We start from the raw sequence: 25,828 nt of genomic DNA on the forward strand, positions 1-25,828 counted from the left end.
ATTTTCTCGCCAAACTAAGACCTCAAACCTAAATAAATTCATGTCCACTGGCAAGGGGGTAGTTATAGCATTCACGTGAATGGGGTTCGGACCCTAAGGGAGAAAGGGCTTAGGAGGGGTTGAAAAATGTATGACTTCGCAGGGATGCCCGGGTTTTCGGGGTGATGTTTGTCCAAGTCTTGACGACGGATGCTGCGTGGCGGGTCGGATCGGGAAAGACTGATTAAAGGAAACCTTTTTACCTCTCCAGTCAGACTCCAGCAGCGCAGTTGGAGGCATAGATTCATACGTCGGTCACTTCTGGACACATTGACCCCAAGATTCATTCCCACCCCTCATACCTTTTATACCTCCCCAGAACTTCCTTTTCCTAAAAATACCCTCCACACAGCATCCCCAAAGATAACATAGGCCTGAGAGAAATTATTTTCCTCAGGGCCTCCTGTGTGGAGCTAATGTAAAAAAAACATCAAGGCGATGGATTGACCAAAAAATTTCACAGACGTGTATAAGATATCATTGAACGTCAGTGGCCTTGGCTCTTTACGCAGGTTATAACAGCGAGGAGTAGAGGAGCATAGTCCACTAGGGAAATAAGAGTGGGGCCACGATTCTCATCAATGAGGATTCGAATAAAGTTTTGTAAAGACATTACAATAATTTATTTATTTCAATATCACCGTTTAACAAATAAATTATATGGCAAACTCGCCAGTTCCTCGCTTGCATTGTTTAGCAAATGAATAAACCTATGATATCGATATTTTTAATGTAACAGATTCGATTTTTGTTATTTGTTTTTGGGGTGTTATGCGGTGTTGCGCTAACTCCTTCTTTAGCCAACGTTTCGGATAGCATTGCTACACTGCAATGCTGTCCGAAATGTTGGCTAAAGAAGGAGTTAGCGCAACACGGCATAACACCCCAAAAACAAATAGCAAAAAAAAATTTCTCCCTGAAAATCTTAAATCATATTTTACAGATTCGATGTTTAACATTCACTTAGGAAACATTTTCTGTGAAGAAATTACATATTTATTTTTTTAAATACAAACGGCACGACATGTGTCAATAAAAAAATACAAAAATATAATTCAAAATATACGGTATAAAGTGTAAAGGTTAAATATAAAGTTAGGTTAGTTATAAAAAACAAGTACAAGAGGTAAGAAAAAAAAATTGTTAATAAAGAATTATTTGTCAACAATGCTGATAACGATAACGATACTGTATGCTTAATTACTTATCTTTTGAAACTTACATATGTAATGTTCAGATACTTCAATAAGTTTTTTCAATTTTATTATTGTAATTTAATTGTAAACCACTGTACCGAAATTATTTTTTTTGCTACCATTGTTTATTACTAAGCTGTTCAATTTTGCAGGCTACCGACATCTGTAGTCTAGAAATTTGAAGTTACTACGTTTAACCAAAATGGTGTGAGTCCTTGCTTAGAAAATAGTGTCAATTTGGTCGGTATAGCAGGTTTCATTTTTACTGCTAGACATCACAATGACAAGTGTTTTATTTACATGTAGTGGGTTTTGAAGTCTTTAAAAAGGCTCGCATTATGTGTTTTTTCGTTCTTTTCTCAACAATAACTCGATAATAAACAAGCTCATAAGTCAGAGCGATCGTAGCAGTGTTATTCGCACAGTTTCTTTATAAATATTGTACCTGTTTCAATAGTTTGAAATAAATGTAAAGTGGTATCAAGAAAACCAGTTTTTATTCAAAAAGGATCATCCCCAATTTTTAACATTTGGTCCTTCGAGCCGGATTACGATCAGGAGATTGTATGTAAAAAAAAAACAAAGAACCAGCAGCCAAAAGGATACAAAATTGATTGAAACTGGAAATCATTAAGGAAAGTGGACCACATCGCAAATCTGAGATAAGTATTCAGTGCCTTCCTTCCTATCATCCATTTTATGTTTATTCAGGTCTCATGTAATTTAAACGAGATTAATCTTAAATAGAGTCAATATTATAAATAAAATCACTACCCACTTGAAAATAAGAATATAATATTATTGAATAGTGTTCTCAAATAGTATTGTCAAGATTGTCGTGGTATTCTTTCAAACGGGTGTTTGCTAAAATAAAATAATTGTCAACCGATATTAACAAAATATAATTAAAAATGGAAAATATGAAGTCATTAATAAACAAACGCGGCGTAATCAAAGGAAAACTAACCCGATTCGCGGATTCCTTAAATGCATTGTCGGTAAATGAAATTAAATTAAGATATGAGCGGGTGAAATCATTGTTAGATGAATTCGAAGCAGTTCAACAGAAAATTGAAATGTTACCGGATTCAGACGAAATTGAAAATTATAGTCAACGAGAAGCTTTCGAAAACCAATATTTCTCAGTTTTGGCAACGGCCAAAGGTGCGATCGAATCCGTCGATCAAAGTAAGGTGGAAATTAAACTACCCAACCTCCAATTACGGGAATTTCATGGCGATCAGAAAAATTGGGTTAATTTCGTCGAAACCTTCAAGACTTTAGTCCATAGCAATAGTAATTTAAGCAACGTACAAAAATTCTTTTATTTGCAATCAACTTTAAAGGGAAACGCATTAAAGATAATTGCTAATCTAGAAATTTCTGAATTAAATTACATTTCCGCTTGGGAATTATTAAATGAACGTTATGCAAATTTAAGAACTACCGTTCATAAACACATCCAAGCTCTATTTTCATTAAAAGACATGAAACAAGAAGAGCCTGTAGCATTGAGGTATCTAATTGATGAAACAAACGTTAGTTTAAAGGCATTACAAAATATCGGGGTCAAGGTAGATCAATGGGATCCATTGGTTATTTATATAATATCAAATAAATTAGACACAGCTACCCGAAAAAATTGGGAACAATATATATTACAAGACGAATTACCGACGTTAAAGGAATTCTTAAAATGTTTATCTGCTAGAGCCCAAGTATTGGAACTGATGAACGCTTCTGAGAAAAAATTTTCTAGCTTACATAAAACACAACTAGGCAACAATAATTGCAAAAAAGATTCATCAGTATTTTTAGCGGTAAAGGCTAACAACTGCATTTATTGTAACGAGAAAGGTCACCATATTTATTATTGTAAAAAATTTCTGAAATTAAAATTACATGAGAGGATTGATGCTACGAAATCAATCCAAGCTTGTTTTAAATGTTTAAAGGTGGGTCACCAGGCACAGAGTTGCAAGGCAACCTTTTCTTGCAGGCGTTGTGGCAAAGATAATCACAACACCTTACTACACAATGAGGTACCTCTGCGGGAGGCCTCCAATATGGATGCTGATAACGAGGTTTCAGTATCGAATTTTTCTGCATCGGATAAAGCAGAAAAAATAATATTATTGTCAACTGCCAACATAGGAGTTGTGGGTAGTAACAATAAAATTTTTAAAGCCCGCATTCTGATTGATTCAGGGGCCCAGTCAAATTTTATGAGAGCAGAATTTGCTAATAAATTAAATTTACCATGTGAATTGATAAACAAACCCGTTTCTGGGATCCATAATAACATCACTCACATAAAAAAGAGAATTTCAGTGGAGATGAATTCGCTTCATACTGATTATAAAAGTGAAATATCATGTCTGATTTTACAGGAGATTACAACAAATTTACCACAAGTGACAATGGCGAAAAAAGACTTCAAGTTACCACGAGGATTGGAGCTAGCTGACCCGAACTTCAATATAGCTGCACCCATCGACATCCTGTTGGGCGCGGAGAGCTTTTGGGAAATCCTAACCAACGATAGATTGAAACTCGAATCGGGACCAACACTTCAACGTACGCAACTGGGATGGATCATATCAGGACCAATCCACATGTACCCAAAGCAAAGGCCTGTATCAGATTGTTGTAATTTATCTATAAATAAAATAAGTCACCAAATAGAAAAATTTTGGAAATTGGAGGAGATTAATCCCACTAAGATTCTAAATCATGAAGAAAAGGCTTGTGAAGCCAGTTTTGCTAGTACTCATACTAGACAAGACGACGGTAGATACGTAGTAAGTTTACCGCGTCGAGCATGCATTGATCAGCTGGGAAGTTCATTGCTCACTGCTGAAAAAAGATTTAAAAATATAGAAAGAAAATTTGTGTCAAATCCCGAATTGAAGACACAATATATACAATTCATGCGTGAATATGAGGAATTAGGTCATATGGAGGTGTGTGACCAGTCAAAGGGGGATCGTGAATCCTATTTTTTACCTCATCACGCTGTAATAAAAGAATCAAGCACTACTACTAAAGTGAGGGTCGTTTTTGACGGCTCCGCCAAAACTTCAAATGGAATTTCTCTCAATGACGCCTTGATGACAGGACCTGTTATACAAAAGGACTTATACACCCAACTATTGCATTTCAGGAAACATCAAGTAGTACTGACGGCTGACATCGAGAAGATGTACCGCCAGATTAACGTGTGTGAAGCGGACCGTGACCTGCAGAAGATAGTGTGGCGCGAGTCGCCGCAGGAGGTGCTCAAGCATTACCGTCTGAAGACAGTCACATATGGTCTGGGGCCTTCCTCTTTCTTAGCCACTAGAAGTCTACGGCAAATTGGTATGGATAACAATATAAATTTTCCTAGAGCTAGTCAGGTCATAGAAAATGACTTCTATATGGATGACTTGTTAACCGGAGGAGATGACATGGAATCCTGTAGAGAGTTAAAAGAGCAATTAATCAACATCTTTTTGTCTGCGGGGATGACCTTGAGGAAATGGAGGTCCAATGTCTTGGAGTTGTCAGCCGAGTCGGGCCAAGCTAAGATTGCCGAATCAGGCAATTCTGAAAAAATTATTACTGACAATCCAAAGACTGAGAAAATATTAGGATTAATATGGAATAATGAATCTGATTATTTTTCTTATGTAATAATGAAACCATCAAGTCGAACCGAGAGTAAAAGACAGATATTATCTTGCATCGCATCAACCTTCGATCCATTAGGTCTTCTAGGACCGATTATAGTTGTAGCCAAATTGATAATGCAGAAGTTATGGCAGTCTAAAGCAGCGTGGGATGATCCATTGCCTAATGAAATATTAGCACCCTGGAGGTCCTACCTTCAAGAATTAATTCAACTAAATGTGTTGAAAATACCAAGAAAAATTATTTGCAGGCAATCTACATATCTACAACTACACGGTTTTTGCGACTCATCTGAGAAAGCTTACGGAGCCTGCGTTTACATGGTGTCGGTGGACCATGTCGGTAAGCGGCATTCACATTTAATAACGTCCAAATCAAGAGTGGCGCCATTGAAGTGTATTTCCCTGCCCAAGTTGGAGCTTTGTAGTGCTGTGCTACTGGCTAAATTAATTAAAAACGTAAAACAAGCGTTAAATATAGTGGAGATCGACACACATTATTGGTGTGACTCCATGATAACGTTGTGCTGGCTGAAAGGTCAACCTACGAGATGGGCTACTTTCGTTGCAAACCGAGTAGCCGAAATACAAGAACTTAGTGATCCAGATCTATGGAGACATGTATCATCAGCCGACAATGCAGCAGATATACTTTCAAGAGGAACCACTACAGATAAATTGATAAATTCTGCAATATGGTGGAATGGACCAAGTTGGTTGACCGAGGGAGTCAACGCTTGGCCTATATCAAATATTTCGTGTTCAAACCCTCCTGAACTCAAAGGCAAAAATATTCTATTATCCACAGATATTCAAGAATGGGAGATATTTGAAAAATTCTCATCATTTATTAAATTGAAAAGAGTTACTGCGTATGTATTGCGATTTGTCAATAACTGCAGAAGTGTTAAGGGTAAAATTTCAGACAATTTAAGTGTGGCTGAATTGGAATCAAGCTTGAAAGGTCTATTGAGATCAGCTCAAATACACGCCTTTCAAAAGGAATTGAAAGAATTAAAAAACCATGGCATCGTCAACAAGAAAAGTAATTTAAAATCTCTTAATCCCTTCTTACATGATGGTCTAATATATGTAGGCGGTAGGTTGAATTTGGCTACACATTTATCTTACCAACAAAAACACCCAGTTATCTTGCCGGCTAAACATAAGCTAACTGAATTGATAATACGTCACTACCATTATGTAAACCTACACGCAGGACCTCAAGCTTTGTTAGCTAAAATACGATTAAAATTTTGGCCCATCTTTGGTAAAAATACTATTAAAAAGATATTACATAAATGTGTTGTATGTTTTAGATGTCGTCCCCGAACCGGTCATCAAATCATGGGAAATTTGCCACCCGAAAGAATTACGCCGAGTCGTCCTTTCGCTATCACCGGAATAGATTACGCCGGACCAATTCTAATTAAAAGTGGGACGCTGAGGAAGGCTTCCCTCGCAAAATCGTATTTATGTATCTTTATTTGCTTCTCAACCAAGGCCGTTCACTTGGAATTAGTTTCGGATTTATCTAGCAATGCTTTTTTGAACAGTTTAAAAAGGTTTATATCCCGTAGGGGACAACCTGAAAAGATCTTTTCCGACAATGCTAGTAATTTTAAAGGAGCTAGCAGCAGACTCAAAGAGCTGTACACCAGCTTGAGGGAAAACAACGACAATATTCAAAATTATTTAGTGAACAGAGGTATTGAGTGGAAGTTCATAACCCCTCGAGCCCCTAATCAGGGAGGTTTGTGGGAAGCAGCAGTAAAATCAGCAAAATTCCATTTATATAGAATCACTAACAATTCTTCATTAACATTTGAACTCTTATATACCTTAATTTGTCAGATTGAGGCCTGTTTGAACTCCCGTCCATTAACTTCCTTATCCGACGACATCCATGATTACCAACCTCTTACCCCAAACCATTTCCTTATAGGCACTGAATCCTGTATCATTCCTGAGAGAGACGTCCGGGCGATACCGGACAACAGACTAACTCAATATCAGAGGATCAGTTCGCTAATTCAATCTTTTTGGTCTAGATGGAAGCAAGATTACCTGATGGAACTACAAAAGAGAACTAAATGGCAGACCAGCACTCAACGGGCACTGCAAAAAGACGATCTGGTGATTTTAAAGGAAGATCATTTACCTCCACCTTTATGGAAAATGGCCCGAATTCTGCATACACACCCTGGAGCGGATGGAGTAGTACGAGTTGTTACCCTAAAAACACCTCAAGGAGTCTTTGTGAGGCCCATCACAAAGATATGTCTGATGCCCCTGGATTCAGACACTAAACCTGTAATTGACGTCCCGGACCTTACCAAGGATTGATTATGTACATTACACTATGATGCTTATCTTCTCGACTCCACCTTGGATGGATCAAGCAGAAGACCTGAGAAGAAAGAAGAAAAAAAAGGAACAATAATTGTGTTGTGTTCAGTGTGAACTATATTATTTGTGTTATTGAACTATTTAAATATGTAAAAATTAGTATGCAGACGTGTGTAATTTAGTCATTTTTGAATTTTTTTTGGTTATTTAATAGGATTAATAATTTTCTAGTTATCTTTAGTTTATTAATAGAGTAATTCAACAGCATTTATACAGTTAAATTTATAAGTTTACCAGCAGGGCATAAAAAAAAGGGGGTTTTATTTTGTTAATTTCTGCTATTTTGAATTATTTTGTTAGTATTTTTGTGGTATATTTAGATTAAGAATTTTTAGTTTATTCTGTTTGGTTTATAGTTTATTTTAAATAGATTATCATTCAAAAATTTAGTGCAATTTTTGAATCCCGCCCCCTGGCAATATGTTCAATTTTGCAGGCTACCGACATCTGTAGTCTAGAAATTTGAAGTTACTACGTTTAACCAAAATGGTGTGAGTCCTTGCTTAGAAAATAGTGTCAATTTGGTCGGTATAGCAGGTTTCATTTTTACTGCTAGACATCACAATGACAAGTGTTTTATTTACATGTAGTGGGTTTTGAAGTCTTTAAAAAGGCTCGCATTATGTGTTTTTTCGTTCTTTTCTCAACAATAACTCGATAATAAACAAGCTCATAAGTCAGAGCGATCGTAGCAGTGTTATTCGCACAGTTTCTTTATAAATATTGTACCTGTTTCAATAGTTTGAAATAAATGTAAAGTGGTATCAAGAAAACCAGTTTTTATTCAAAAAGGATCATCCCCAATTTTTAACATAAGCCTTGTGTAAAAAAATGCAAACAATATGTACCCATTGTTAAAACCCCATGGGCGTTTGAGAGTTAATAAATAAAGAAACTTTATTATTTCTTAGGAATTAATAAATGATGTATATTTTCTATTTACATTTCATTCTTTAGGTCTATTAATTGAAATACTGCGTAAATTCATTATAAATATAATCTCGCAAATCCTTTAGCAAATTTCCACCGCGTCTTCGCGCCCCTGGGCTATTTTCGCCTCTTTGAACTTAAAATTATTGTTCGTGATTAATTCAATTATCCATTAAAGAGACATTTAGGGGCTGCAAATTTATCAGATGTTCTACAATTCAATTTGTTTTATTTCCCAGCGATACCGCAAAATATTCCGGTATTTTGAGAGACGTGAAATTGAATTTAGGGTTGATATTGAAGCAGTGTTCGTGCCGAATGATTTTATTAAGAAAAGAAAAGTAATTTCTTTAAATTTTCTTCTTTCTCAACTCACGACTCAAGGATCAATATCGATTTTTTACACTTTTACACTGAGAAAAATGAGTATTTTTAATTTATTATTATAAACAGAAGCTCACAGAGGGAACTGGAAGGACTAATAACGGGACGCTGCCATCTTAGGAGACACATGCAGTTGTTGGGAGTGGAAAATACCAACAGATGCAGGAAATGTGAAGATGAAAAGAATGATGAAGATACTCCAATTCTCCTTTGGTGCTATTGCCCCACTCTATTGAGAACAAGGCTCAGATACCTGGGAAGACACATTGTAGAAACAGAAGACATAGCCACATATCCAATGACAACCCTGGTGAACTTTATAAAAGGGATCTGTTAATTGTTAATGGAATGAGGTAAAATGAGAGATAGCACAATGGGCTTATGGTCTAAGTGCTCACGGGAACCTTACGTCAACCATCTCCTATAACTAAAAAACAATATTACACATCGGTATTGCTGGCTGCTTTCTGACAAACTTTGATTAAATTCTTAATTCTTGTATATTGGAACAAGTGTTTATGCACCTGCATTTGCCTCGATATATACAATCACGAAATATGAAAATATCAGAATTTTATGCCCGCGTTCAACGTCGTGAAAATACATTCGTATTTTGCTAAAAGTTTATTAAGGCGAAGCTTAGTGCTAAATCACAAATTTGATTAATATTTATAACGAATTGGTGTAAATTATGAATACCAAAAAATTTGCTTTAGATAAATTGAAGGTTTTCATAACGTTTCGTTGTTGAAGTGTGTATCGTTCCATTTATAAAAATGGCGTAGTTTATAATTGTAAAATGTCGAAAAATGACAGCTTTAAAAGTAACATCTACCGAAATAGCTGGCTATTCAAAATAACAATTCTTATTGGAAAACCCTGTGTTATGCGTTGTAAAAAAAAACTTTAAATATTAGTTACTTTAAATTACTCTCGATCAAAGCAAACTTTTTTTTTAAATCATCCATCTCAGAACCTAACCCGGCATTACAATTTTAACATAATTTCAAACAGAAAGTATTAAATTCGCATGATTAGTTGGTTTCAATTTCTCGCCCGCGTTGGCAGTGTAATATTCCATTAGTCAAACCTATTCGGGTTGCTTTAATTTAGCACTGTCACTCGGGGGGTTAAGTCAGCCTGACAGCTGCAGGCGGACAGTTTCTAAGACGGCTGCATGTGGCACATATCAGTTTATACAGTTGTGTGAATATGGCTAAAGTCAACGTGATGAAGCCATCGAGTAACGACAGTTTTCAAATGGCGGTCTTTGTTGTTAATACTCGTATTTTACTTCTGATTTGTTCGTTATTTTACCACAAGCATAATAAATAAACAGCGTGATTAAACTTTCTCGCTCTGGCTTGTTTTTATCCATTAGACCAAAACGTAAATCGAGAGGAATAGCGCTTCATAGTTTGTTTTGCAAAAAAACGCATATACAATAAAATTAGCTCAATTCTAAGCTTTCCAAAATTATTTAAAGTGATAGAAATTATTATTTGTAAGTAAAATTCGTTCCAAATATTTAAAATTACGCAGAAAACACGTTTTTAATTTGGATGTAGGACAAAGTGTTGGACAAACACGCTCGGAATGTTTTTTAATTTTGGTGGACGACAAACTGCGTCTTGAAAAAATATTAATCTTTTTTTTCACTTGTCTCGTATAAATAAATGTATTTCTGAAAAAAAGTGCATACTTAACTCAATTTCGCCAAAAATGGTCTGTTGGACAAAAACGAACCAGAGCGACGACACTGTGAAGTTTATTTAGCGACAGCACAGACACGCCCCCAGGCCGTACAATTCTAATCCGTGTAAATATCCGAAATACTTTACTTGTTTACAACGTGTTTTTTTATTTACACAACTGATTAATGTCCAAACCCACAAAAATTTAACAATGTTAGAAACAAATCTAAAATTCTTTGAATTGTATTTTACGGCAGACGAATTATAGTATCCAGTGGTTCTTTGCGAGTTCGCGCTAATGATAAAACAATTAAATTATTTTCACATATTGGTACTGATTTTAGTAGCAGTTTTTCAAGGTTCCAATAAAAATCAAAATATTGAAGACGTATTGATTTTTCGGTAAATGCTTAGTTCTACGATTCAAAAAAAATATTTAATATATTCCACGTATTTTGCACCTAACAAGTAGATATCTAGATATACATAATAATACATACATACAAAAATAGTATTGGTACCGAAGCTGATCCTTGCTTACAAGGCTTTTTGTTTTTAAATTAGTTGACATGGAAAACCAGTTTTATACGCGTAATGATGAATCGGATAAATATGCAGTACAATAAAGGTTTCACGACCTTTTTCTTGCCTTTCATACAAATTTCCTGAATTGGTACACAGGAAATTCAGCATTCGTTTATTTTACCTTTAATTAATATAGAACATTACAAAGAAATTAAAACAGTCTTCGAAGATTTTGATTGATTGCACGTTTTCACAATAACGCAATTTTGAAATATGAAGATGTTTGCTTTCTATTCGAGAATCTACAGATTTCTCGAATGATTGTTATTGTTTCGAAATATATTCACACAACTGTTCTAACTGACACACAATAGTGGAGTATTCTGCTTCAAATTGTTTTACTTTACATAATGCTGCTGCAGAGAGGGGTATTCTGATAGTATTCGCTTTCGCTGATTTACATCTAATAGCTTCTGAAATCCACATCAATCGACTAGCGAAGGTTTTGCCATGTGCGGCAGTGGGATGGATTTACATTCACGAGGTGAATGGGGAAGATAGAAAAATGTACCCAGAAATTTTGTGCAAGTAAATTACCTTGCCCACGGCTTCTTAGTTTTGGAATGGTTGTATCGACACACTCACATTGCGAATTCACATTTTTCCGTATATGGAATCTGCAAAATGGTACAGTTAAAGAGAATTAAAAGGCTGTTGAGTTATGTTGACACGCATTGTCAATTAAATCACGTAATTACATGAAGTTTTATTTTCCACATCTTTGGGACATGTATATAGTCAAGTTGTAACTTATATATTTTTAATATTTATGTTGAATGCTTTGTAATACTGCTATGATTGTGTGTATATTTTTTCACTCACTAACAAAAACGTTAAGTGCACGTCGAAATAAAGGCTAACTTATTACCACTCTTTTACAATGCATTTTAAACTTTAATATAAAATCCATCAGAACTTGTATTCTCTCTCCAAAACATTACATTTCAAAGATTAACTTCTCTGGAAAATTTAAGAGTTATAATTCTAACGCAAACTTTGGCAGAGTTCTTGAAATATAAAACTGTAGGTATACTTATGTAATTTTCTTGAAGTTTTTTACAATCTGAGTCTCATTTCTGAAAACATTTGATGGTAGAAAAGGGTATAACATCTAGAGACCAAGTTAAATAATGAGTTTTTGTAAGTTCTGATAACTTAGCCACAGTTGAATCGTTTTGAGTAATTATGAATGGCCATTCAAAAGACAGTTATTTTTACAAAAAAAATCTTAATAAGAAACTTTTTTTACGAGTCCTTAACGAGGACTTTAGGCTCATATTAAGGCCACCCACTGGCTAATATACATAGTGGCTTTAGCAAATGAAAGCTGGAGTGAGCGGAATTACATAAAAAAGTTAATTATAAATAAATACTTCCAAACATTTCCGGGTAAACGGGTTAACCTGAAATCATTTGAATTCCTCATTCTAATTAAGGGCGGGTTGTTTCGCGGAACTTGAACAATTAAATTAAATTTCTGAGTTCATTTTCAAGTTTGGTTACTAATATAAAACATGAATAAATGATGGATTTGAAATTGTGAAAAACACACAACTTGAATTAATTGCAAAATTTGATGAATTGTTAAGTTCCTGTGAACAACCCGTCCCGCAAAACAACAACCCGTTACTTGTGCAACGATAGAGGATTAAACTACAGAGGAGTGGAGAGTAGAGATGTGGCCCTCTTCGTTGGGCCTTCAGGGAACTAAGTGGTATTGGAGAGGAGAGATGAGGCCTGAGAAGAGACATATTGTGGAACCAGAAGACAGCTTCACAACCCAACGACAACCCTGGTAAACATTATAAAAGGGGGACTGTTAAAATAATGAGGTAAAATAGAAGCACAATAGAGCTATGGCCTAAGTGCTCACGGGAACTACATGTGAACCGTCTACGTTATATAATAAAAATAAATAAAACTAAAAGAGGATTGTGCACATGATGTCTGGATGGGAACCACAATTTCTAATTACTTGTCCACTAACCGATCGGTTGCGAATTGAACATTGATTGTTATGATTTATATTCTCAAAAATTTAAATCTTTTTTCCTTCATTACCACAAATTTCAACTCTTCAAAGCGTATAACCCTTTACAAGCATTGGTACATTGCCTTAGGACAATACGTCCCATCGCTCTGACGTCTCCAGGCGTGGAAGATTTCCCAGGGCATCCAACACGTAGGTCTCCGTTATATTTGGCAGACCTCAGCGATATCTCAAAGAGGTGAGGACACCGGGTGTGATCAATCAACCCCTAAATTGTAAGAAAACACTAAGTACTCGAAATTTCCGCTGTAATTGTATAAGATGATATTATTATTTTGAGTGGCTCCTTTTATTACAGCGAGAATTTGAATAAAATTTAAATATTATTCTAGTTAGTTAGACATTGTGTTATTAAAAAAACTTAACCAAGATTTTAAGAAGGCTTAGGTAGGGCTGTTTTAAACTTTGTCACATTTGATTGATATTTATACTGAGTATCAGCTCCATTTTGATTTTATTTACATTTGAACGTTCTTCTTTATAGGTTGATTTTCCACCTATTAAAGTATCTCAATCAATATGGGATTTATAATCAGAACAATCAAAGACTCCGACTCGTTGGAGGTTATTAAAATTGTGTATGTGTTGCTAGTACGCAGCTTATTAGAATACAATTCAATGGTGTGGTCCCCATACTACCAGATTCATATAAAAAATATTGAACGTGTGCAGCACAAATTTTTCAAATAACACATACCTATTCAACACATAAACTTAACATTCTTACTAAATACAATTAAAATACATTCCCTAGAAAACAGAAGAAAAATAAATGACCTCACTTTTTTATTTAAGATTATTAACTCCAAACTAGAGTGTTGTGAACTCCTGCAACTCATAGATTTCAGAGTACCTACTCGAGCAACTAGGCAAAATATATTATTCTGCAAGAATAACTTTAGTACCAACTAGCACATACATGCACCTATTTCTCGCTTTAACACACTTGGAAACAAATTCACCTCGAATATCGACATATTTAATATAAGTTTGCCTGTGTTCGAGAGATACCTGAATGACATTTTTTTATGAAGCACATTTTAAGAGTGATTTTCTTTTAGGCGATGCACTACGTCGTGTAATATTTTAAATTTAGCCGCTATCAATAACAACTCTTGCGTACATGGCGATAAGGTTTAAATTCCCGCTTAACAGTATCCGCCTGTTTTGATTTATGCAAGAAAAAAACATGGCCAATAATATTTAATTTTTTTCGATCATTTTATAAATAACTGAATTTTCCAATTTATACAATAAAGTCATAACCGAAAATGGGTTCGTAAATAGGAGATTTTGAACTTTAAAGCAGTTTTCATAGGCCTTTACACTATTTTTTTTTTCTGGGCTTATAAAAAGACTTATTAATATTTTAATATTTGAAACTGTTATTTCGTGGTAAAATTCCATTATAAATATGTATAAAGAACACAATTTTAAACTTTTTTCCACTTGTTTGTTAGTTTAAAATTGTGTTCTTTATATATATTTAAAAAGACTTATCTAAAAAATACTCGATTATTTCAAAGGCCAAGGTGTATTCTACTCGCATAAATTGAATAAAACTCGCAATAATTAAAACATCTGAAACAATTGTAGGCCACCAAATTTTCAAACCAAAAACAGATGATTTTGCATTACTACGTATGGCATCGCAGAGAGTTTTCTTTTTATGTTATGAACTTAAAAAAATGTTATTTTTGTGTTGATGTTTTAAAAATAAAAACCTTCTGTTTTCACTGTATTATGCAAAATATATTTAATGTAAAAGCCCATCAGGGCGTTCAAATTAATAAAAAAAATATAATTAAAATATAATTGAAAAGAGAAAATGTTCCTTTTTTCAAAGTAGGTAGGTACTATAATGAAAGTGTGACCTAAGTCTTGTATAAGAGAGACTACAGTCATGTAAGGAAGACGACTATAACAACTGTACAAGGTGTCCAAGTGTAAAGTGAACAACTTAGGAAAGTGATTCTACACAAGTAAAAATAATAATAACATTTTCGAAATTTCAGCATTTAAAAACTATTTTCAAGTTAAAAAGTGGGTTTTTGTAAGAAAACATAATTATGATTCAGAAAAAATATTTTTTATGAAAAAAAAAATGTATGTAAAAATTATTTTTGTATGGCAAATAGTTTTGTGCCAACATATAACATATAACACTTTGCTAAGTATGTAAACATCGAATGATCTACTCTGACATTGACGGCACTTGGGTACCCGTAGTTAATGTTTATGACGCGTAGTACGGTGGTCGGTTATTCGCAACGGAACTTCGCGCGTATTTTTGAAAGCTTGGATATATATTTTGCAATAATTCAATGAATTTTATTATTATTTATATTTTTATGCTATGTAAATACTTTAGGGTATGCAGTACATACATGCCTGTATGGATTACACGCTCATGGACACCGTGTAACCGTATAACTGGAGGAATGTACTCGTTAAGAGTATGTTATCTTTTGTGATTTATTTCCCTCCCATTGCGGCGCAAGGTGATAGGTCGACAGACCAGTTGGAGAGGTCAAAGGATCTTCTCAAACCAGCTTCTCCAGATCTGGCACGCAACGTAGCTCTTGGGCGGGCGCTTCCTGAACACACCTCACATATTTTGTATAATATTATCCGGTATCTCTCTTCTTTTTAACACGTTTGAGATAATATACCATGTAAATTACAGTATTTTTTTCATTATTCCGACACTCCAATATCACCTAATTAATTTGAAACGCCAATATCTTCATATTAATATACAGATAATTATATCGTGAAATTTTATAACACCGTACTTATTGTCGCGTTCAAGAGTTTGTCGCGTTCTCGACTATTTCTCCATTTAAAACGACAAGAGAAAACAAACAAACAAAACGTCTTCGAAATAATTTTTTTTGGATTATTATTCTGAGATGACTCCCCTTCCCTATCTTCTACCGCACTCGAACAAAAAGAGAAAAGGAAAATCCTCAAAGTAAAAGCATTCGCATTGTTCCACATTTGCGTGAAAGTTCTACTGCTAGTGGGCACAAAGCGCGGAGTTTAGAACGACATGGAGATAGCTAGAAGATATTTAAATAGTCAAATAAATTGTAGAATACTTGAAATTTTTGGACATGGCACTTGTACATATAGGAATGTATACTAAGGGAGTACCTTCTTCTCACCTTTCTCTCCTCCATCTTCTTCCTCTCTCCACTACCTTCTATCGCACAACATACCCCATTTGGAAATGCCATAGTCTTACTGGCTGACAGTAAGAACTCTGGTGCGGTTTCACATTAAAAAAAAACACAATTTAATCCTAACAAAGAAGCCATAAGCTTTGAAAGACGTAGATTATTATTATATTAAAATTAATTGAAATTATTATTTTATTTTTTTTTACTTTTCCGATTTTATGTCCGGGTTAAATCTTCCCCATAGGAAAAACTAAACCCTTCTACACACTTTTCCACAAATGATCATCTAGTCAATCAAAATTATGCAAGTGCATTATATAAGCAAAATAAATACAAAACAATACAAGGACAACACGTCAACCGACCAGAGATCAAATGGGAAAATAATTCACCGACTCCAGATATTTTCATATCAGAGGGTTCGGCTCGGTAGAACTCCTAACAGGGCCTATAAATCCTACTGATCCTTCAACATGAATTTTTAAAAATCCTTCGTTATCCTACATGTATTCAAAATGACCGACTTTTGCATCTTTATTTATATAAATTTTTTGATAGATCTAATTAGATTAATTTGTGAATGAGGCAAGAAGTGTGTGCCAAGATCGAATTGTTTGGCGGTCCGTCCTCTCTGCCTACCCCTGCGGGGAAACGGCGTGATGGTTAGTTAGTTAGTTAGTTGGTATTTAATGGTGGCGGTCCGAGATTTGTCAGTGAGCTAGAGTGGTAAGATTGAAAAATACGACATTCATGGTGTTGTAGCCGAATATATGGAATTTTTTTTTAAATTTAATTTTTTTCCATGAAGATTTTCAGGATTTATTCAAAATCGAAATATTTAAGAAAATAAAAATATATTAATGTCGTATTTTTCAATTCATCTCACTGAAAAGTCATGGACCATCACTGGTACTGACATACCTAAAATATGTTTTACCATAAAATAATTTTCTTAATTAAATTCCACTTGAAAGGTGTTTTTCTTAAAATTTAATTTCGTTGGGTTACAAGGAAAGTCAGATTTCATGAGTTTTCAAGGGTCTGCTCTTTTAAGGTAACTAGTATGTTTCATTCCTATAATTATAATATCCCGTGATTCGTCGCGAAATAATTCACACAACAATTCTGAAACATGATAAATTGTGTCAAGAACAACAACGGAATGTTTGATTTGGGTACAACTGCCACTGCAGGGCAGCATACTCGCGTCGAAAAACGAACCCTTGGTCACTTCCCCCCACTACGCACCATCATACAAACGCTTAATTTTTTTATTAGATACGTATTTAAAAAAAAAGTATGTTTGATAATGTGGGGCTCACTTAGTGCTTTACTCGTGCTGACGTGTAAACTAATTCAAAGAGCCCCTGAGGTGATATCTCACAAAAGCGGCGCTATACAAATTGTCCAATAAATAAATCAAAAGCATTGATGTGTTTTACATTAAGATGAGACATGGGTGTTATTTTGAAGTTATTCCTGGTTCAATGGGGTATTTCCACAAACTAAGAAAACCGTTAAAAATGTGTGGAACATTTTAAACATATTTTTCTAATTCTGACCATTGGTAATTATCATAAATTGGTAATTTTAATATTTTCACTAATAATTATTTATTTTAAAAACCATCTAAAACCACACATTCTAAAACGGTTCCAACTGGTTAAGACGTCATTATGACATGCGTGGCGAAACGTCAACGCCGCCAAATTAGTGAATAAAAACGAAAATGTCGTTTTGGCGGCAAATCGAAAACGAAACATTTTATATCGTAAAAAAAAATTCATTTAAAATATGAAATAGAAACATCTTCATTTTTTTTTATTTTATTTAATGTGAAATTATTATAGTATCTTGTGGTTTCGTATGCGGCAATGTATAGAACTAGAGTAGTGCGCATCCGAACCTTGCTGACTTTTTCTTCACGCCAATCCATCCGAGCGAATTCTGCGGCGACGAATATCTGCCTCGTCTGAATGCGGCCTCACAGCACAGCATGACTAAAACAGCCCATTATTTTTTCTTTGTTTGGAGGCGCAAGTATTATTTCCGTCTGTTTTTACAGTGGAGTCTTAAGGGATGAACAAATGGACAGGGTTTAAAGAAGTTTTGTTAATTTTTTTATTAAATAAGATATAAAGATGTATAAATGCTGGCTACAGCGACTGCGATTATATCTTACAGGGTAATTTAGAGGACTTATATCTAAAAGTTTCAAGCGAAACATATATTTAACTATCTGTTTCTTTGCCAGGGGTTATTTTTCTTAAATCAGACTTAGACGGTGTCCTTTCTTTTGTTTTGAAGGTCAAGTATGCAAAATTGTGCAATCTCGGAATAAAACTGTAGATTTGTATGAAAATTAAACAACGCCGCCCGCTCGGTATCCGCCACGCGGCCACTCGTCCTCCACAGACATTACTTTTATTCGTTTTTAGCAGATATGAATTTTTAAAATATTTTTATTTGAATGTCGCACAAGAGTTTTATCTGCTATTAACTGTGTGTTTATTGCAGTCTAATCTCTTAGGTGAAACGGACATATCCAAATGAGGTTATGTTGTGAAACTGAAGGGAATGTGAAGAGAAAAATGGGAAAAATAAGGTTGAGAAATTCACGGATAAAAATGATTCTGTTAAAAAAGTGATAACATGCCAGTTTCAAATATTAGTAATTCAGAATCTATCTAGGACACGTGTTCTTTTTCTAATAAATTCCATGACTGAATGGAAAAATATCAGTATGTTAATATCAATATCAATATTTGAATGGACACGATTTCCGCCGTCCTCACAAAACATTCGCTTTGTACCGATACTTTGTTAGGAACTCTGTTATCATTTTTAAAGGCCTGCAGTCTCGTTTTTAACAGGAAAAAAATTTGACTCGATTTTTAATATAATAGTTACGTTTCGATTTAGTATGGTGGTCTTTTACAAGGGCGATACTGCAATTGTCTTCGATTAACAATAATTAAAATGTACCAATTTGTAGTACAGTTTTTTTCCCATTTGCTCATATTGATCTTTTAGTAAAATGGATAGAAACACAAAAATAATAAAAAAATATATATTTTTTGTAAAACCACGAGTTTTAAATTAATCTATTTACCGACCGGTTTCGATTTATTAAAGCATCATATGATATCCTAAGCATCATCATCTAATGATGCTTGAAGAAAACGAAACTGGTCGGTAAATAAATGTATTTAAAACTCCTGATTTTACACAAAATAGGTGTTTTATTAAATATGTAAATTTTTTATTATTATTTCTTTTTACAATAACAAAAAAATATATATTAATAATGTCAATTTTCATTTCGAGGGATCCTTAATCAAAGTCAGAAAAGCTTTCTTAAAATTTTTTGATTCATCAGAATCTAATTCATCATTAGTATTTGACAATGCTATGATATTTAGACGTCTAATCATTAAACGGGATAATATCTCCATTTTTAAGGCCTGTCAAAAAAAGTCTAGAGAAAAAACATCGTGATTATTTTGTTAACCTTCTTCAATGAGACGGATGATTATAAAGACGTAAAGATACTATACTACTGACATCACTTTTTAAATCAAGTAGAATATTATTCACCCATTGCCTGTGGAGAAAATACACTCTAACAATATTAGAACTGGTTCAGCACACATTTTATAAGCATCTTCATTAATTTTAAACTCAAAATTGGAATAGAAATATTAATTTATCTAATCTCTATGAGTCAATTGGATTAAATTACCTTGTGTGACAGGAAATTTATTTCATATCTGATTAATCACCTAATTAACAGACCAATGATTGTCGCCAATGACTGAATTCTAGGAAACATGTCTTTTATACAAAATTTATTAATTTTACATGAAACTATAGCAAAAAAAATCCTCCAATGTTTTTTCATCATTTGAGAAGAATGGTGAAAAACTTCAGTCGCTTTCTTTTATGGTGGTAAGAAAAAAGGACAATGAATGAGGAACTGCAGCACGGAAAGGGTTAAAAAGGAAAAAAAGTATTTAAAAAAACGAAGATTACCGGTGCTGAAAGTGTTGAACGAGGCACGTTGATTTTTTTTCTCTTTGTTAGCGGAAAAATGTACAATTTTAGCCATTCTCGACTCGAGGAAAGGAAAGGCAAGCCGGTAAACGTGGGCGCCATTTATAATAGCTTAACATTAAATATAACTGCCACTGGTTTAAACTTGCAAATAAACCTTTTTTAAGTTTGATATTTTGAGGTTATATTGGATTAGAAAGGTTAGGCTAGGAAAGGTTAGGACATAATATGTCAGCTTATTACACTCTTCTTTTTTTCTATGATAACCGCATAAGGGTCCCAACAGCTCCCAAACCTCGCGAACCAGGGGGACTATGGCATCCCTAATTGGTTTATATTATGAAGCTAAATGTAGTGGGGAGAGGAAAGAGATAAGAAAGAGGTAAGTTCGGAAGTATCTGGCTATTGAAGACTGACCACCAACCACGGTTAAAACCCTCTCTAAATGGTGGTGTTTCACCAGGGTGAAACGAATCTACCAATCTGGAAATCTGGATTTTGTTTCACAAAATACTATGTATTATATAAAATCAATTTATTGTTATAGAACACAAATTAATCAAAAAAAATATATCGAAAAACACTCAACTACGGCGATCGTCAAACTATCAAATTACAGCTACTGAAGATATTTATAGCATAGTGGTAGATACTTTCAGTATTGTTTCGCTCTGACAAAAGACCACGTTTTATTCGCTCGAAATGGTGTGAGTCCTCTTTGGTGACCAGATCTCAGAAACCAGGAGAGTTGCGAATCTTCTTCCCCTCTCTTACTTTACCTTACATAGAGCATCAAAACATTCCCCAACTGGGGATGCCATAGTCTATCTGGCTCCTGGCGGTCAGGAGCAGTTGGGACTCTTGTCCAGTATTCACATATCTGCCTTCATTTAGACATGTCCTGTCCGTATACCCAAGTGAACATTTTTTTCTTAGTTCTGGCGAATTTGCTGATAAAAACATGATTACGTTGAAATTCTATCATAAAAGGATCGTAAATTAGTCGACTAGTGGGTACTTTTTTATCGGTACCATTTGTCACAGTAGCTTTCAAAATATTAATATTTTTCACGTGAATCACTTCGGTGGGTACCACTGGAATCCATTTCAAAGCGAAATCTTTTTTTTTTAAATATTTACATGAAAAGTTATCTAGTTTCATTGCATTCGTTTTTATTCGTGAATTTTCATGAAAAATTTCGGATCGTGAATTTTTTAACATGCACATCAAATTGATGTTTTCAAAATACGAGAAACTTCTGAAATACAATTTTACAATTTCGAGTTTTTGATAAAAAATTGCATCAGCGTTAACAAAAAAAACGACAACTTTCAAAAAGTTTTTAAATGGATAAGAAAAATATTCCCGACATTTCTAAAACTGAATTTAGATGTTGTGATCTTATTATAAAGTTTGTGCTTTCTCATGACTTGTCGTAAATCTTTTTTTTTTTGAAAACTTCCGGATCAACTCAATGACTCTTTGTGAAACTTTTTCAAAACATATTTTTACATCACAAAGAATGTTCATATTTAATACAAGTAGAATGGGAATTTTTTTTTTTTGGAATTTTAGAAGTTTTTAGTTACTGAGTCATAGATGGTGTACTGCCCATGCGACAGGCATCAAGTAGGAAAGGGACAGCAGTAGAAAGCGAGAAGAATGGACCAAAATCCCTACTACATAAACTTTTACTCGTTGCTTTAATTACAGCTTACAAATTATTTAATCCACCATTCCAATATATAATTAAAATAATATTACATAAACAAAATGCACATAATAGATGATAAGTTGTTAAATAACAGTAAAATTATAATGAACATCTGAAACAGGACACTGTTTTGTCGGTAGAACCGCAACTGGAGAATTTTTGGTTTTTTCAGGAAATTGATGATTTCATAAGTTTCTACAAATTCAGAATTATTTTCAGGAATTTTGGAGCTTCAGAATATTACGGTATGTTTTTGGTGCTTTCAGCACTTTATGGATTTTCATAATGTTCAGAATATTTTGAGTTTCAGGAGATTTTGTGTCTTCATTACTTTCTTTCTGGATTTTCTGAAAATTCAAAAAGAAAAGTGGTATAACGTGAGTTTTTGAATTTCCAGGAGTTTCAGAATTTTTGGGACTTTCAGAAGCTTTAAGTCTGCAACCTCTTTCGTTGATCAAAACTTAGATATTCTGGAATTTCAGAACATTGCCCTTCAACACCTGTTTCACGAGTTTCAGTCAGGAATTTCGTATTTTCCAGGAATTCCAGATCTTTGAAACTTTCGCAAGAAGATAATTTTACATCTCTAGGTCTGTAACCTTTTACCGAATCGTTCCAATAGCTTTATAAATAACTGGAAAATCTTTTGATTTCTCTTATTTACGGAACATTTCCTATCACAATACTATTATTCTTTTAAGCATTATTTCTAATAATTTTAAAATAATTTAATTTAGTGATAACTTGAAGAGAACATTAATACACAGCTGTACTTATAGTACAACTTTACAAAATTCAACTCTGATCCTGGAACAAAAAGAATAACATCTCTGCCATAGAGATTGGATTTATTATAAAACAAGGGTTAAAAATACTTTACTCATATACTCGTACGTTACTTAGAATGACCAGAAGTTGATTTTCAGTTAAAAATATAAACACAAATTTAATATTTTTTCAAATATGTTATTTTTCAAAAGCTTGTAAGCAAAGTTTATCAAAATATTAACGTAATATCATTTTTTATCATGTTAAGTGAAAAATATAATCTATGTGATTCTTATGTTAAAACCAGGAGGGTTGTATATTATTCCTGCGTGGTTACAACGCCTCTGGGTTTCCATTAACTGGAAAGTATGTAGGCGGTTATTCAAGCATCCCTTATACGAAATAACACCCCCGTACTGTTCTGATAAAATTATTTCACTTGAGGCGTAAATATCAGATGTTATCGTTTTCGTTTGAAACAAAACGTATTCGCGTGGGGCATGATATTTAGATTTGACACGAAAATCCAGATATAGTCATGGGGCTTATCGGAAACTGCGTAAAGTTTGTATAAGTGTGTAATTTAGAATATAATATAATGCTTTATCTAAAATGTCCATCGTTCACTTCTCGTCTGAACTGCTGTTCACTGAACGCAAAACAATGACTGCAATACAGTGTGGACAGATATGAAGATTTGATTATTTGAATGTGTTGGTTTTCTCTTTCCGGAAGAACGTTGATTGAAGTTGGTTGAGTGGTTGACTGATTTAAATCCTTTGCAAAGAATCCGGTGGTCACGGGTTCATTTCCCAGCGTGCGCAAGTAAATTTAAATTGCTTATGTAATTTGTGATATTTCAAGCAAAATAAGATAAAACTTGTTTGTGGCAAGTTCTAGGGTAGATAGTATATGTACTTTTAGTATTGCCTGGGTGAAAGATCTCACAAGACCATTATAAATCTAAGCGGTGGTGATCAGATCAGGATAGCCAGGTAAGCACTCTCCCATATTCCTACTCCCCATCTCCTCCCACTCCCACTACTTTCAGACCTACAATATTCCCCAATTGAAGATGATATAGTCTCACTCGCTCTAAACGGTTGGAAACAGTTGGAACTGTTGTGCGGTGTTCACAAATATGTATATATATTTTTATAACAATCATTCATTGTCGTGCAATTTGTTCGCTTTTGGTAACAACTCGTGTGGTCTCATAGAAATCATTGTGTCTCCCTTACTGTCGTGGTGAGAAATACGATAAAAAAAGTTTTAGAAAGAGAAAGCACCACGTTTTATGTTTAAATTCAGAAGTTAACCACAGAAAAAATAAAACGTACACTTCTATGAAACAAAAGGTTTCGACCACATTATGAGAAAATATTGAGAAACCTCGTGAATTTTTAGGAATTATTTTTATAGGAAACGACAAAAAGTGAGAAGACGATAATGTTTATTATCAATTTGTCTTATAATATGAGTAAACATTTTTTTATCATTAATTTTAGTTGTAATGTGAATCATTTTTAAATGTTCTTTATGCTTGCATATATTAAAAAAAGAAGTTTGTTTTGAAAGAATATTTCATTACTTTTTAAAAACAGTTTTATTTTTTTGTGATTCGTTCAGAAATATACCATTTATTTGGATTTTATTGCAAACCGGAAATACTCCAACCGTCTGACGGAATATGCTAGAGACTTGAGGGGTTAAATTAAATTAAGCCCTTCACCATCGAGTTATTTGAATAGAATATTACACAATTATAACGAGAAATTTCAATTAAAAATGTTTACTTTCAGAAAATAAAATTACTCAATGATTCTTATACAGATGTTTACAATTTATTATTAAAACTGAGAAAAATATTAAAAACAATGGTTTTAAACGGTTTGGTTGGCTCTGACGTCATATGAATCCGATAAACAGCTCTACGCGGAGAGATTAAGAACTGTGGTGACGTCATCTGAAGCAAATGTTAACATTTTAAGCTGGACAAGTTCATACGTGAAAAACTAACTTCATAATTTTATTTTACTACAAAAACTTGCTTAAGCACGAACAAAAATAATGATATTTAAGTAGGTCGCTGAAGATAATAAAAAAAATGTAATAAAAACTAGTGTTAAAACGGTTTTACTGCGATAAAGTCAAACTAAAGCGTACAATAAACTTAAAGCTCCATTTATGAAATTCTCGTTAGCAGCTTGTTGCCTAGTACTTAAATTAAAGCTTGCTCCGGTTTCTAAGCCCTTCTTCGGTTAAGATTATTTTAAAGCTAAGCTTTCAGAGTTCTTAATTTGTTGACTCGTTTTTAGTAAATACGTACGCCCTTAATCCTTGAAAAAAGGAAATGAGATTTCTGATTTCTCTTTGTAATTCGACACACATTTTAAATGGTCTAAAATTATTTTCATATTTAAAATATCCCTACATCTACTACCAGTGTCTGAAGCCAGTGTGACAATGGTACCTCCAATTGGTAATTTGTTGTACGAATTCCTGAAATAGTAACTTTTCTTCACAAAATAACACCGTGTCTTTTATTTGAACTAAAAACTCTTAAGGCAATGCAATACGTCGTGTAATATTTAAAATCGAGCCGTTATCAATAACACCCCTTACGTCGATGGCGATAAGGTTTAAATTCCCGCCTAACAACATCCGCCTGTTTTGAATTATGCAAGAAAAAAACAGGACCAAAAAGAACCTTTTATTTTATTTTGTGGATTTTCTGACATAATTTTTTCCCCATCATTTTATAAATAACTTAATTTTCCACATTATACAATAAAATCATAACCGAAAATGGGTTCGTAAGTAGGAGATTAAGAACTTTAAAGCAGTTTTCATATGCCTTTTACATTAATTGTTTCTGTGCTTATAAAAAGACTTATCTAAAAATTACTCGATTGTTTCAAAGGCCAAGATGTATTCTACTCGCAGTATATAATTAAGGCATCGGAAACATTTCTAGGTGACCAAATTTTCAAACTAAAAACACATGATTTTGCATTACTACGTAGTGCATCGCCTTAATCTAAAAACGGCCAGGAAGCCAACGTTCTCTTTAATATTACGCTATCAATATTTCTTTCTCCATACCTTGGTAACAACCACAAAGGGAATGTCCTGTATATTTAATATGTTGG

The 25,828-nt window shown here is 33.8% G+C and overlaps 2 protein-coding genes across 2 annotated transcripts in view; both read left to right on the forward strand.

The window, feature by feature from the left end:
* 5-HT2B (5-hydroxytryptamine receptor 2B) overlaps positions 1–25,828 on the forward strand; it is a 332,239-nt gene that overhangs the window by 187,164 nt on the left and 119,247 nt on the right. The gene's annotated exons all lie outside the window — the stretch shown is intronic.
* On the forward strand, positions 3,597–8,114 carry LOC149411282 (uncharacterized). The gene is made up of 2 exons (XM_089647652.1): positions 3,597–4,595; positions 6,958–8,114. The coding sequence occupies exons 1-2, from the start codon at positions 3,656–3,658 to the stop codon at positions 6,975–6,977; spliced, it is 960 nt and encodes a 319-aa protein (XP_089503778.1). The 5' UTR covers positions 3,597–3,655; the 3' UTR covers positions 6,978–8,114.

Source organism: Hesperophylax consimilis, chromosome 26, assembly GCF_061612785.1.
Source record: "Hesperophylax consimilis isolate HC1 chromosome 26, BYU_Hcon_1.0, whole genome shotgun sequence".
Classification (NCBI taxonomy): domain Eukaryota; kingdom Metazoa; phylum Arthropoda; class Insecta; order Trichoptera; family Limnephilidae; genus Hesperophylax; species Hesperophylax consimilis.

Bases quoted from the DNA above. Each gene is read 5' to 3' on its own strand.
- LOC149411282 (XM_089647652.1), top strand. From the start codon at position 3,656: ATGGCGAAAAAAGACTTCAAGTTACCACGAGGATTGGAGCTAGCTGAC. The intron at 4,596-6,957 runs GTATGGATAACA...TTTTTGGTCTAG, and splicing joins TAGAAGTCTACGGCAAATTG to ATGGAAGCAAGATTACCTGA.